The sequence below is a fragment of the Trichosurus vulpecula genome, chromosome 3, assembly GCF_011100635.1.
Source record: "Trichosurus vulpecula isolate mTriVul1 chromosome 3, mTriVul1.pri, whole genome shotgun sequence".
Lineage (NCBI taxonomy): Eukaryota > Metazoa > Chordata > Mammalia > Diprotodontia > Phalangeridae > Trichosurus > Trichosurus vulpecula.
This window is the reverse complement of record NC_050575.1, coordinates 105,666,095-105,678,832: the sequence shown is the minus strand read 5'-3', so window position 1 is coordinate 105,678,832 and position 12,738 is coordinate 105,666,095. Positions and strand designations below refer to the sequence as shown.

At 37.1% G+C, this 12,738-nt stretch overlaps 1 protein-coding gene across 1 annotated transcript in view; it reads right to left on the bottom strand.

Annotated features, from left to right (window-relative positions):
- CHD6 (chromodomain helicase DNA binding protein 6) overlaps positions 1-12,738 on the bottom strand; it is a 124,466-nt gene that overhangs the window by 51,057 nt on the left and 60,671 nt on the right. Inside the window, exons 16-18 of the mRNA XM_036752815.1 lie at positions 8,580-8,744; positions 2,092-2,271; positions 549-659 (exon numbers count right to left, since the gene is read on the bottom strand). Coding sequence (XP_036608710.1) covers positions 549-659; positions 2,092-2,271; positions 8,580-8,744 — 456 coding nt within the window. The remainder of the gene's footprint in view (positions 1-548; positions 660-2,091; positions 2,272-8,579; positions 8,745-12,738) is intronic.

The following is a 12,738-nucleotide window of genomic DNA, read 5'->3' as shown; positions in this document are numbered from 1 at the left end:
CTGAGTCCAAGTTTTACAGAACAAGTCCTTTTATTAAGGGAGTTTGTTCTGTGAAGTTTGAATTCGGTCAAAGGGCCACACTTGAGGACCTAAAGGGCCACATGTGGCTTGAGGCTGCAGGTTCCCTACCCCTGATCAAGGGCAATCATTTAGCTTCTCTGGGACTTAATTTCTTCATCCATAAGCAGAGGCATGCATAGCACATTTCATTAGGGTATACACACATGGATTTTTTTAAGGGTGACATTCATTGAATACTAAACTATAAAGGTCATTTTTATTCATTAAATAAACTAAACTAAAATTTGATAAACTATATTGAAAAATGAACTTTATTAAAAATATAAACTTTAAAAAATGAGACACAAAATACCAATTAAAAGTAAAGATATCAGGGTGTGCCTGGTGGGGAAAGGGGTATGGATCATATGATCACTAAAGTTTTCTTTAGGCACTAAAATTCAGATTTGGGTATGCTTTTGCTCTAATGTTTTGTCCTGACAACACAGAAATACAGAAATAAAAACCAAAACATATTTGACCTCTACCTTCTCATTCTTTGCATCAGTGTCCAGTTCAGCTATTTTAGCCCATTTCTGCCAAAAGTTGGGGTCATCTAAGGAAATGTCAGTCCTATTCCCTGAAGCCACAAAACTAGCCTGTGAAGAAGATAACAGTAAATCAACAAACTGCAATCGAAGAGGATGAACTCATAACACACTCGAGTTATTTCACTCATTCAAAACCAAAACTTTCAATGGAATATCACAGATAAAGGTATATGATGCTCAAATCTATTCATTTATTAAAAATTAAAGTGAAAAGCTTCAATTTGATCTACAGATTCGCTGGATAGTAACTCAAATGTGGATGTTCGAACTCGACCCATCTCTCTTCAAATAGGAGAAAACATTTTTGCTGCTGTTGTTCAGTCATGTCTGACTCTTCATGACTCATCTGGGGTTTTCCTGGCAAAGATACTGGAGTGGTTTGCTTTTTCCATCTCGAGCTCATTTTAAATAGACAAGGAACTGAGGCAAAAAGGGTTAAGTGACTTGCCCAGGGTCATAAGTATCCAAGGCCAGATTTGAACTCAGTAAGTTAAATCTTCCTGACTTCAGGACCAACACTATCCATTGGGCCATCTAGCTACCCTCGTTATCTAGAGGCAGCAACCTTGCAAGGGTTAACTCTACAGAGATGCACTACTTGGCCTTTACTTTCACTGAAAAGTATTACTATCATTCTCTTTATAAATTAAAGCATAAAAAAAACAAGATGAAAAACAACAAATATCATACTATAAGAGGAAGGGCTCTAAAAAAAGATGAAGATCTGGGCAGCCACACAAAGCTGAGACGTCATTGTGCCAAAGTATAAAGAGCACTGAGCTACAAGTCAGAAAACCTGAGTTCAAGTCTGGTCTCTGCCACTTACCAGTATTACCAGTACTTGTGAACAAGTAGTTATCACTGCTAAGTCTAGTTCCTTATCTGTGAAATGGGGAACATAATATCTACCATGTAGGGGATATTGGGATATCAAATTAGAAATATATGTAAACAGCTTTATAAGTGTACATTATCACCATGTCACTACTATCATCATCTCAGGTGAAATCCCTATTCCCGTGGCATTAAAAATACATAAACACACATAATACAAACCTTTGTTATTTTTTAAAACTCAACTGTCCACAAGAACATCCAATCCAATATTAACCAAGGAATACTCATTCATATAATATTTCATGATTCAAATGTCCCCTTGCTGGAATGTATCTATAGCCCATTACACCAAGACACTTGATGTTTTGACCACTAAACTTCAGTTTGAAATGTTCTTCTGTCTTGTCTGTGATACTACATTTTGCTACCACATGAGGAACTGAATTCTCAACGAGCAGTAGTTGAAATGAGTGTGTATAACTACATACTTTCATATGGACTTCCATACATTTTTTGTGTTTTTACACTTAGAGAACCAGAATCTTGGCTGGTAAAAGCCAAAGAAAAACACTGCCTGAGCCAGAGAAGACTGACGGCAAGTGGGCAGGAGAGAAATTAGGTGATTAGCAGGAAAGCCCTGTACCTTGGCAAAGGTAGATCCCTTTCCTTCAGACTGGATGGTGATGGTGTGGGTTCTTCTTTGTAGGATCTGATCTATATCTTCTTCACAAAATTTGGAACCTTCATCTTCTTCATCCATTAAGGCTCCATAAGCTCCCTTCCGAAGCAAGTCTTCCACCTCCATCTTTGTGAGCTGCTGCACCTAAACAAAAACAAAAACAAACAAACAAAAAAAAAAAAAGCACTGTTTTTAAGTAATTAAGTTTTTACACTGACTTGACAATTATTTCTACTATGAACCTGTGATATACACGAGTTCTGAGCATGACACAATGCCCCTGGATTTAGCGATTGAGATTGTTGCCAAATATCATGAAATTACTTAAACAAAAGAAAATTCATACACACATTCCTGAAAAAGGGCAGAACTGGAATTTGATTTCTTCAGTTAGACAATACCCTTAAAAAATGTCCAAATGGGAAAGACTTACATAAACTGATGCAAACTAAAGTGAGCAGAAACAGGAGAATATTGCACACGGTAATGGCAATATTGTATAATGATCAACTATGAATGACTCAGCTATTCTCAGCAATATAATGATCCAAGACAATTCTGAAGGACTCATGATGAAAAATGTTATCCACCTCTAGAGAAAGAACTCATGGAGTCTGAATGTAGATCAAAACATATTCTTTTTTACTTTGTATTTCTTGTTTTTTTTGGTCTGTTTACTTTCCTAACATGAATAATATGGAGATATCCTTTGTATGACAGCACACGCATAACCTATATCAAATTGCTTGCCTTCTCAGTGACAGGGGAGGGGAGGGAGAGAAAGAATTTAAAACTCAAAATTAAAAAAAGAAGAATGTTAAAAATCTTTATATTAATTGGGAAAAAATAAAATAACTTTTAAAAATGTCTAGATGTGCCATATGAGCTAGCAAAGGGTGATTTATACAAAATAAGTACACTAGGATCATAGATTCAGAGCTGAGAAGGGACCTGAAAGGTCCCTGAATCAAACCGCCTCATCTTAGACAGGAGGAAAGTGTGGACCAGAAAGGCTAAATATCAGAAGTAATGTCAGTTTTTGTATTAAAAAGGCTCTCCTTTCTTAACTTATTCTCACTATTTATAGCACTTTTGTTTATGCCCCTCTTGTGGCCTTCCCATATTCTACGTTATACCATATTACTTGTGGATGGGTGTATTACCTATGCCTCTGGACTTTTAGGTCTGCAGAAGAACACAGTGTGCTTGTTTTTTAAAAAAATCATCTGTCTTTTTGAGTGACTGGCAGTTAGTGTCTGATTAATGAATGCTGAATAGTGTTGAGGTATGATTACTTCAACTAGTTGTTGCAAATAAATAATACAGAAAGAAAACCCTTTTTCCTGGTAAGAAAGTGGCTTTCTTTGTGCCAATTATCACAGACTACAACTATTAAATTTCCTGTCCTGTGCTGATGATTTAATATACTCATTAGAGTAATAAGACACAGGAAAATTTTAACTTAACATACTATAGTGTCCTATTTTAAAGACATTTTAGTTGCCTATATTTTACAAAATCCACAAGTTAAACTCCAGGAAACAAAGTTCTTACCTAAGCAATTCAAGTTTTTTTCTTTCTTCATATTATTTTATTATATTGGGAAGCCAGCCATGAGCACTGACCAGCTATTTAAGCTGTTGTTTATTTCTTTTTTTAATTTAGTATTTTATTTTTTCCCCAATTACATGTAAAAGCATTTTTTAACATTAATTTTTAAAAATTATAAGTTCCAAATTCTCTCCCCACTCATAGAGAAGGCAAGCAATTTGATACAGGTTATACATGTGAAGTTGTGCAAAGCTTATTTCCATATTAGTCATGTTGTGAAAGAAAACATAATCCTCCTCCCCCCGCAAAAAACTAAGAAAAATAAAGTAAAAAAAAGTATGTTTTGATCTGCACTCAGACTCCATCAGTTCTTTCTCTGGAGAAGGCCAGCATTTTGCATCGTAAGTCCTCCAAAGGACTTACCAAAATTGCCCTGGATCATTATATTGCTGAGAATAGCTAAGTCATTCACAGCTGGTCATTGTACAATACTGCTGTTACTACATACAATGTTCTCCTGGTTGTGCTCATTTCACTTTGCATCAGTTCATGTAAGTTTGTTTAGGTTTTTCTGAGACTATCCTCTTGTCATTTCTTATAGTACAATAGTATTCCATCAAAATCATATACCACAATTTGTTTAGCTATTCCCAATTAATGAGCATCCCCTCAATCTCCAATTCTTTGCCACCATTAAAAGAGCTTCTAAAAATGTGTTTGTGTTTGTGTGTGTGCATGTGTGTGCTTTTCCTTTTTTTTTAAATCTTTTTTGGGACACAGACTTAGTGGTGGTATTGCTGGGTCAAATATGCATGGTTTTTATAAGCCCTTTTGGGCATAGTTCCAAATCGCTCTCCAGAATGGCTGGATAAGTTCACAACTCCACTGACAATGTAGTAATGTCTCAATTTTCCCACATCCCCTCCAACATTTGTCATTTTTCTTTTGATTTGTATTTCTCTAATCAATAGTGACGGAGAATATGACTATAGATAGCTTTGATTACTTCACCTGAAAACGGTCTGTTCATATCCTTTAACATTTATCAATTGCGGAATGGCTCTTATTTTTATAAATTTGATTCATTTTTCTATATATTTGAGAAATGGGTGCTTTATCAAAGAAGCATGCTGTAAATTTTTTTTCACATTTATAACTACTGTGTATTTCCCTCTGACCTCTCTCTCTCCTTTCACCCCATCCATCCTTAAAAATGTTTTGCTTCTATCACCTCCTCCAGTCTGCTCTCCCTTCTAACAGCTGTCCCCCCCTCCTCTTATCCCCTTCCCTTCCTATTTCCTCTGAGTAATACAGATTTCTGTACCCAACTCGCCATGTTCCCCTCCACGTTCCCCTCCACTGTAAAAGCTCCTTCACACCTCTTTTATGTGAGATAATTGACTCCATTCTACCTCTCTCTTTCTTCTTCTCCCACTACATTCCTCTTTCTCATCCCTTAATTTTATTTTTTTGAATATCATCTCACACCTATGCTCTCCATCTATATATACATTCCTTCTAACTACCCTAATAACGAGAAAATGCTTAGGAATTACAAGTATCATCTTCCCATATAAACAGTCTAAACTTATTGAATCCCTTATGATTTCTCCTTCCCATTTACCTTTTAATGCTTCTCATGGGTCTTGAATTTAAAAGTCAAATTTTCTATTCAGCTCTGGTCTTTTCATTAGGAATGTTTGGAATTCTCTATTTCATTGAATATCCATCTTTTCCGCTGAAAGCTTATACTCAATTTTTCTGGGTAGGTGATTCTTGATTATAGTCTTACTCCTTCACTCTCTGGAATTTCATATTCCAAACCCTCTGATCTTTTAATGTAGAAGCTGCTAAATCCTGTGTTATCCTGACTGTGGCTCTGGGAAATTTAAATTGTTGTTTTTTTTTTTTCCTAGCTGCTTACAATATTTTCTCCTTGACCTGGGAGATCTGGAATTTGGCTATAATATTCCTGGCAGTTTTCTTCTTGGGATGTATCTCAGGAGGTGATCTGTGGATTCTTCAAATTTCTATTTTACCCTCTGTTTCTAGACCATCTGAGCAGTTTTCTTTGATAATTTCTTGAAAGATGATGTCTAATTCTTTTTGATCATGGTTTTCAGGTAGTCCAGTAATTCTTCAATTATCTGTCCTGGATCTATTTTCCAGGTCAGTTGTTTTCCCAATGAGATGTTTCACATTTTCTTCTATTTTATTCATTCTTTTGATTTTCTTTGTTTCTTGATGTCATATAGAGTCATTAGCTTCCACTTGTCTAATTCTAGTTTTAAGGAGCTCTTTTCTTCAGTGTATTTTTGTACCTCTTTTTCCATCTGGTCAATTCTGTTTTTTAAGGAATTCTTTTCCTTGGTGAATTCTTATTTACCTTTTTCCATTTGGCCAATTCGGCTTTTCAAGGCATTCTTCTCCTCATTGGATTTTTGGACCTCTTTTAGCATTTGGCCTATTCTGCATTTTAAGGTGCAATTTTCTTTAGTATTTTTTTATGCCTCCTTTACCAAGCGTTTGATTCTTTTTTTTTTCCCATGATTTTCTTACATCACTCTCATTTCTTGATTTTCAAATCCTTTTTGCACTCTTCCAGGAATTACTTCTCGGCATGACAGCAATTTACATTTTTCTTGAGGCTTTGGATGTGGCAGTTTTGACTTTGTTGTCTTCTTCTGAATTTGTGTTTTGATCTTCCTTGTCACCACAGTAACATTCTATGGTCAGTTTCTTTTTTTGTTGTTTCCTCATTTTTCCAGCAGATTTCTTGACTTTTTACTCTATGTTAAAGTGGGTCTCTTCTCCTGGGGTGGAGTAGACACTGTCCAAAGCTTCAGGCCTTCTTTATTGTTGTTCTCAGAGCTAGTTCATGGGGGGTGGTGGTGGTGGTGGTGGTGGTGGTGGTGTGTGTGTGTCTGTGTGTGTGTGTGTGTGTGTGTGTGTCTGTCTGTCTATGGAGAAGTCTGTAAGTTTTTACTTCTTACAAGATGGCATGATCTAAGAAGGAGTGCCGTTCTTCTGGTCCGAGAGTGACCACAAGCACTCTTTTCTACTTTGGAACTGTGACCAGGGCTCCCACTCTCCTGCAGTCACAAGCTCTGTGGTGCTAGGGCTCTTCCTTACCCTGAGATTATGCCCCAAGGCCTGCTGCCTTTTTTTCTTGGGGCTTGGCCTGTGCTGGCAAAGTCTGTGCTTACCTGGACTCCACTCTCACCCACAGTGTGACAGACCTTTCCTGTTAATCTAAGTTGTCTTGAGGTGGAAAATTGTTTTACCCCATCCTTTTGTGGGTTCTGCTGCCCCAGAATTCATTTTGAGGTATTATTTAAAGTTGTTTTGAGGGGAATTTGGGAGAACTCAGGTGGGTCCTTGCCTTTTCTCTGTCATCTTGGCTCAAGCCATTCAGTTTTACAACTCCCTCCCTTTCCCCAAAAAAGTAAAGAGGCTCATCACTTAGGTGTGGCTTCCTGGAAAAACGAAGACATGAAAAAAAGAACTATATGACTAAAATGTAGGGAAATTTGGGTTCAAATTTTCCAAGAAAAAGGTGGACTTACAGCTTAATAAATTATAGTACCAGCCACTGTGCTCTTCTGTTAATTCTCAACAATTTCTTTTATTATCAACTTGACAAATGACAAACATGACTATTTTCCTGTATACCAAGGACAGAAAGAGGGCTGCATATGAAGTCTTGACTCTTCCCTACATGCAGCTTGATTGTTGTTGTTTTTTTAAATAAAAAGTTAAGAGTAGTCCCAACATTGCTTATCCTTCTTGTCTGTTCTTGGTCTTCAATTTCCTTTCGCTCTCTTTTTTTTCTCACTAACTTCTAAGACACTAACATTTCCCTCAGACAAACTGCTATGGTAGTAATAAAGTGCTTTTTAATTGCTTATCCCAAAATTTAATCATACACCTCTGAGTTTGATTTTCTTCATTAGCAAAATTCAGCCAGATGAGTCTTAATTATCCTCTAAGACAAGAATTCTCAACCTGGGGTCCATAAAGTTAAAAAAAAAAGTTTTTGGTAACTATTTAATATACCTATTTTCTTCTGTAATCCAATGTATTTTATGAATTTAAAATTGCATTTTGAGAAGAGGTCTTCTTTTAAAACATTTAAACATAACTATATTTTTCTGTAACCCTATGAATTTTATGCACTTAAAATACAAATCTGAAAAGTTTTCCTTTTAAAACATTTAAACATTTTGATACAACTATTTTCTTCTACAATCCTATCTATTTTATACAGAAGAATCCTATCTATTTTATGAGAAGAGGTCATCTTCTTTTGAACACTTAAAACCCTTCTGGCTTCATAAGATTGCCAAAGGGATTATCACACACACACACACACACACACACACACACACACACACACACACACACTGATATATCATATACTCTGGGCCAGGCACTGTGCTAAGCACTTTACAATTATTATTTCACTTGACCATCACGACAACCCTGGGAGGTAGGTGCTATTATTATCTTCATTTTACAGTTTAGTAAACTGAGGTAAACAGGTTAAATGACCTATCCAGGGTCACACAGCTAGTACGTGTCTAAGGCCAGATTTGAACTCTGGTCTTCCAGACTCCAGGGCCCAGTTCTCTATCCACTGTATCACCTAGCTGCCTCACAAAAAAGATTAAGAACTCCTGATCTAAATGAAGCTTAAGAAATAACCAGGCAATGACTACATCCTACTTTGAAATACAGGGGTTGACTACATAGAACTAATAATGCTTCAAATGATGCAAGTGAAGAAGCAAGGAGTCAGGCTTACTGAGCGCCTGATGACAGGCAAGAAGAGCCCACATTACTCTGTAATATTCAGTGTAGCTGAGGGAAGACATTCAGAAAGCATAGGTGGTTATACTCACCCCATTTGTGCTTCCCTTTCGATTAATGTCCTGCAGGATAGCTTTGTCCAGCCCCAGCTTGAGACTGGCTTTGTCAAACATTTCTCGTTCATAAGAATTTCGAGTAATGAGACGATAGACCTTCACAGCCTTGCTTTGACCTATTCGGTGACAGCGAGCTTGAGCCTAGTGGAATTAAGAATGCCAAAGAACACATTAATTCCCTTATCAGATTAACTTTGAAGTTTTGTAGCTTTTACCTCCACACTTCTTATATCCAGACCATTTTTTCCTACTCACATGACTACATTTCCTGGTTCTGGCCCTCCTCACATCTCAGCTAGACTATAACTTCCTAACTGGTCTTTCTACATTATCTCTCCCTTTTCCAATCCATCATCCTCCACAACCTGTCAATGTTATTCCTAAAGCCCAGGCACGATCCATGTTGATCACCTGCCCAAGAATCTCAAGCGGTGGATCATTTATGCCTCTAGGACAAAATACATACTCTTCTTTGACATTTAAAAACTTTCACAGTCTTATTACACACTACTTTCATTCATGTACTCTATGATCCAGACAAATGGGGCCTTGCTCTTCCTTGATCATTATAGTTTATGCTTCCCACTGCCTGTCTCTGTCTTAGCAGACTGTTCCCCATGCCTGAAATATATTAGTTTCTTTTCAAGCTTAGCTGAGACTTCTCCTAATCTCCCTTAACTGTTAGTGCCTCAGCCAATTCCATACTACCTCGATATATTTTGCACTTATTATATGTGTATATTTTGTTTTCCCTGATAGATTACAACCTCCTTAAAGATGGAGACGGTCTCATTTTTGGTATTCTATCCCCAGAACCTAACATGTAATAGGTGCTTAATAAATGCTTATTGATTTAACAGGCAGAAGCAGTATTTTCCACTGTAAGAAATTATTTAATGTAGAAGAATATGCCTGATTTTTAAAAAACCAATGTAGGTAGCTAAACTAAAACTTAACTCTCAAAGCAGTCACTCTGGAAGGCCATTTACTTACTCTAACAGTGCTGCTACTGCTTGAAATATTTAGGGGAATTCCTTTGTTGGCAATGCTTTCAGGGACTGAGGCACATTCTCTGGAATTTGCTAAGTGGTAACAAATCTTCATCATTTGAAAGTAATCTGATTTTTGAAAACAGTCTAAAGTCATTCAGAGATAGATCTGGTATTAAAAAAAGGCAAGTGATCAAATTGGGTAACATAACTTTTGGTCAAAACTAAGATGTGTTTGCAAAGCAAGGAGACTGATTTTCTTGTGTTATTTACAATTTATATACAATTTATAAATATGAACTCCAGAAACATTCTGAATAAAAATTGTTGAATACACGGGAGGACAATCTTTATTTGAATACCTCAATTTCGGTATATTTGATGTTTCAGGAGTAGCCCAAATAACAAATATCTCTAAAAAGTTATAGAAGGCTCCTACAGAGTCTCTGTTTTCTAAATCAGAAAATCTGAAAACGAAGTAAGAATGCAAGATTCAAGACAGGAAGGCTAAAGAAATTAGTCCAAGGATAATTTTCTTGGGTCATAGTTTCCTCATTAACAAGAGAACTGAACTAGATAATCTCCTTTTTAGTCCTGAGGACTAAAAATAGCCTTTTTTAATTCTGAAAGTTCATGAGGTATGTCATAGATTCAGCACATGAACCCCAAATCAGAATAGAAATATACCTAAATCAGGATTGAGGGATCTCGGAACAGTTTTAAGATGCTGGTATGGATCTAATAACTTGCCTGTACTATTCACAGGTGCATAATTTTTCTTTCATTGTATAGTACAGGGATCATTCACCAAATCATTACTGAAGAAGACTAAAGGAAAGAGGCAGTGATATTCAAAATAGGTATTGGTGAGAAAAACAGGAAGAAGTCAGGGACTTACATCAGAATGTCTACTGTTTGTTCCAATATTTGATTATGCCACAGTGGAGGTGGTAACTGCTTATGTGGTATGATTTTATAGGACTTTTTCCAAATTCATCTTTCCCTCTAAACTACCCCTAATGCCTGAAATTTTATTTTAAAAAATCATTATTTTGGTCAATGATTTGCCTCTTAAAGTTAACACTAAAAATGCAATTAACCCAACATCTAAAGGTGCATTTGTTTATCAGACCCTTTTCCAAGGTTACAAATAACTGAGAATAAGCTTTGATAGAAGCAGGCAGACCCAAAGGTTCATAGCAGGCCTGAGTGAGGATTTTTGAGAAGTAAAAGGGAAACCCAAGGGAAACAGACATCTGAGTAAGGAAACAAGAGATCACAAAAGAAGAGGGCACCAACGGGAAGAAGGATGCCACTAAAAAGAAGCTTCTCCCCTTTCTAGAACTACTCAACAACAAGGGTTTTGAACTCGGGGAGTTCCCCACTACTGTTTCTGAAACCCCTGTACAACTGCAAGGCTCTGTTTCAGGCAAGAAGTTGCCATTCTGGGTACAGCAACATCCACAGTGGGAATCAGAAGGAAATGCGTAGATATGGCCCACATGAAGCAGAAAGGGAGGAGAGAGGCTCCACTGGTAGGCCCACTGTGACTGCCTCTGTTCCAAGGATTGGCAGCATTGCACATCCCCTTGTCAGGGAAAGGGAGGTTTAAGAGCAGCCACTTTTTAGAAGGGGATATGACTATGAACTTGAGTAAGAAGATACTGCTGGCTGAATCAGCCAATTCCTCTGTTGAGGCAAGAAACCCGGAATTTACAATCTTACACACACACACACACACACACACACACACACACACACGCACACACGCACACACGCACACACGCACACACAATGTAGGTTTTATCTAATTTTAATCTTAGCATTAAGATCTGGTTCCAGATTTCATCAGCATCTTGGGTTTGTTCTCCTTTTTTGTGAAAGTCACACCACCTCCACATCCTCTTATGGTACAATACTCCTTTTATCTATTATCCCCCACTCTTGTTATATGAAAACTCACTGATTTTTCTGGTTATATTTAACCACCGTGATGTTTTCATACTACCACGTATGCACAAATCATAATTGGTAACATCCTTCAAACTGTTTATATCCAACTGTGTGTCTTTCCATTGCTTTTAGACTGTCTGCAATCGTAGCTCTTCTGAACTTACTATACTCTATTAATTTTAGTAATCAGCATCATTGAGAGGCTACTGCTATTATGCAGGTGAACTTTTATGGCAATAAGCAGCACGGGATTATTCCAAGTACTACACAATTTCCCAAATAAGATCGGGCCTTAAGTCCTCCATCCAAATCTATTCTGGGCCCAGATAACACATGGCACTATTAGCAAAACAAGGAGACCAAGAAAACAACAGTAAATACTACCCCATATGTGTACTTTCTTAACTCTATGAGAATGGCCTATGCTTGTACTGAAGGAATCTGATGGGAATATGGAAAGGGGACAAGCAGACTATTCGCTACAGCTTATGCGGATACCTTCTTACGGCAGAAAACATCTTCAGTCATACAAAAGTCAGAGAAGTATGAAGAATATAAGATCCCATTGAGTTTATTGTATGTTGGCTACAACCCCCACTATGCCCCCCAACAAAACCCAAAAAAAACCACTGACCCATGATTCAGCAGAATAAAATACATTTTTTTCAAAGGCTCTCTTCAAACAAGCTGTCTCTGTTGTATATCCGTAACACATGCAACTACAGAGCTAACACTGTTCAGTGTCAGGGCAGATATAAAATAGGGACACATATGCTTACCAAAAGTGAACCAGCATGGTAATGAGGTGATATGCCAAGTTTTACATTGTTTCATCCAGAAAATCCAGTAATATTACGTAGGCCCTTCAGCACTGACTGTAATGGAACTCTCTATGTATTTGGTACTAGCCAATTCCTAACACTGGGTTCTAGTATCTTTAATGTCTTTGATGCCCTATGTTGCTACTTCCTCTCTGACTCCCAACAGTACTTGTTGCAGCATGACAGCTCAAGACGAATTTGACATTAGTATATACTGTGTATGAGAAATCTCTAAAGGAAAAACAAAACAAAACATGGATTGTTGCTCGACCAACAGTTATTCTGATGTAGGTAGTGGTCATTTGGTGAGATAGGAACGGAGACAATAAACCAGTTTAATCTATTCTCAAGAAATCACCTATTTGCTAACAA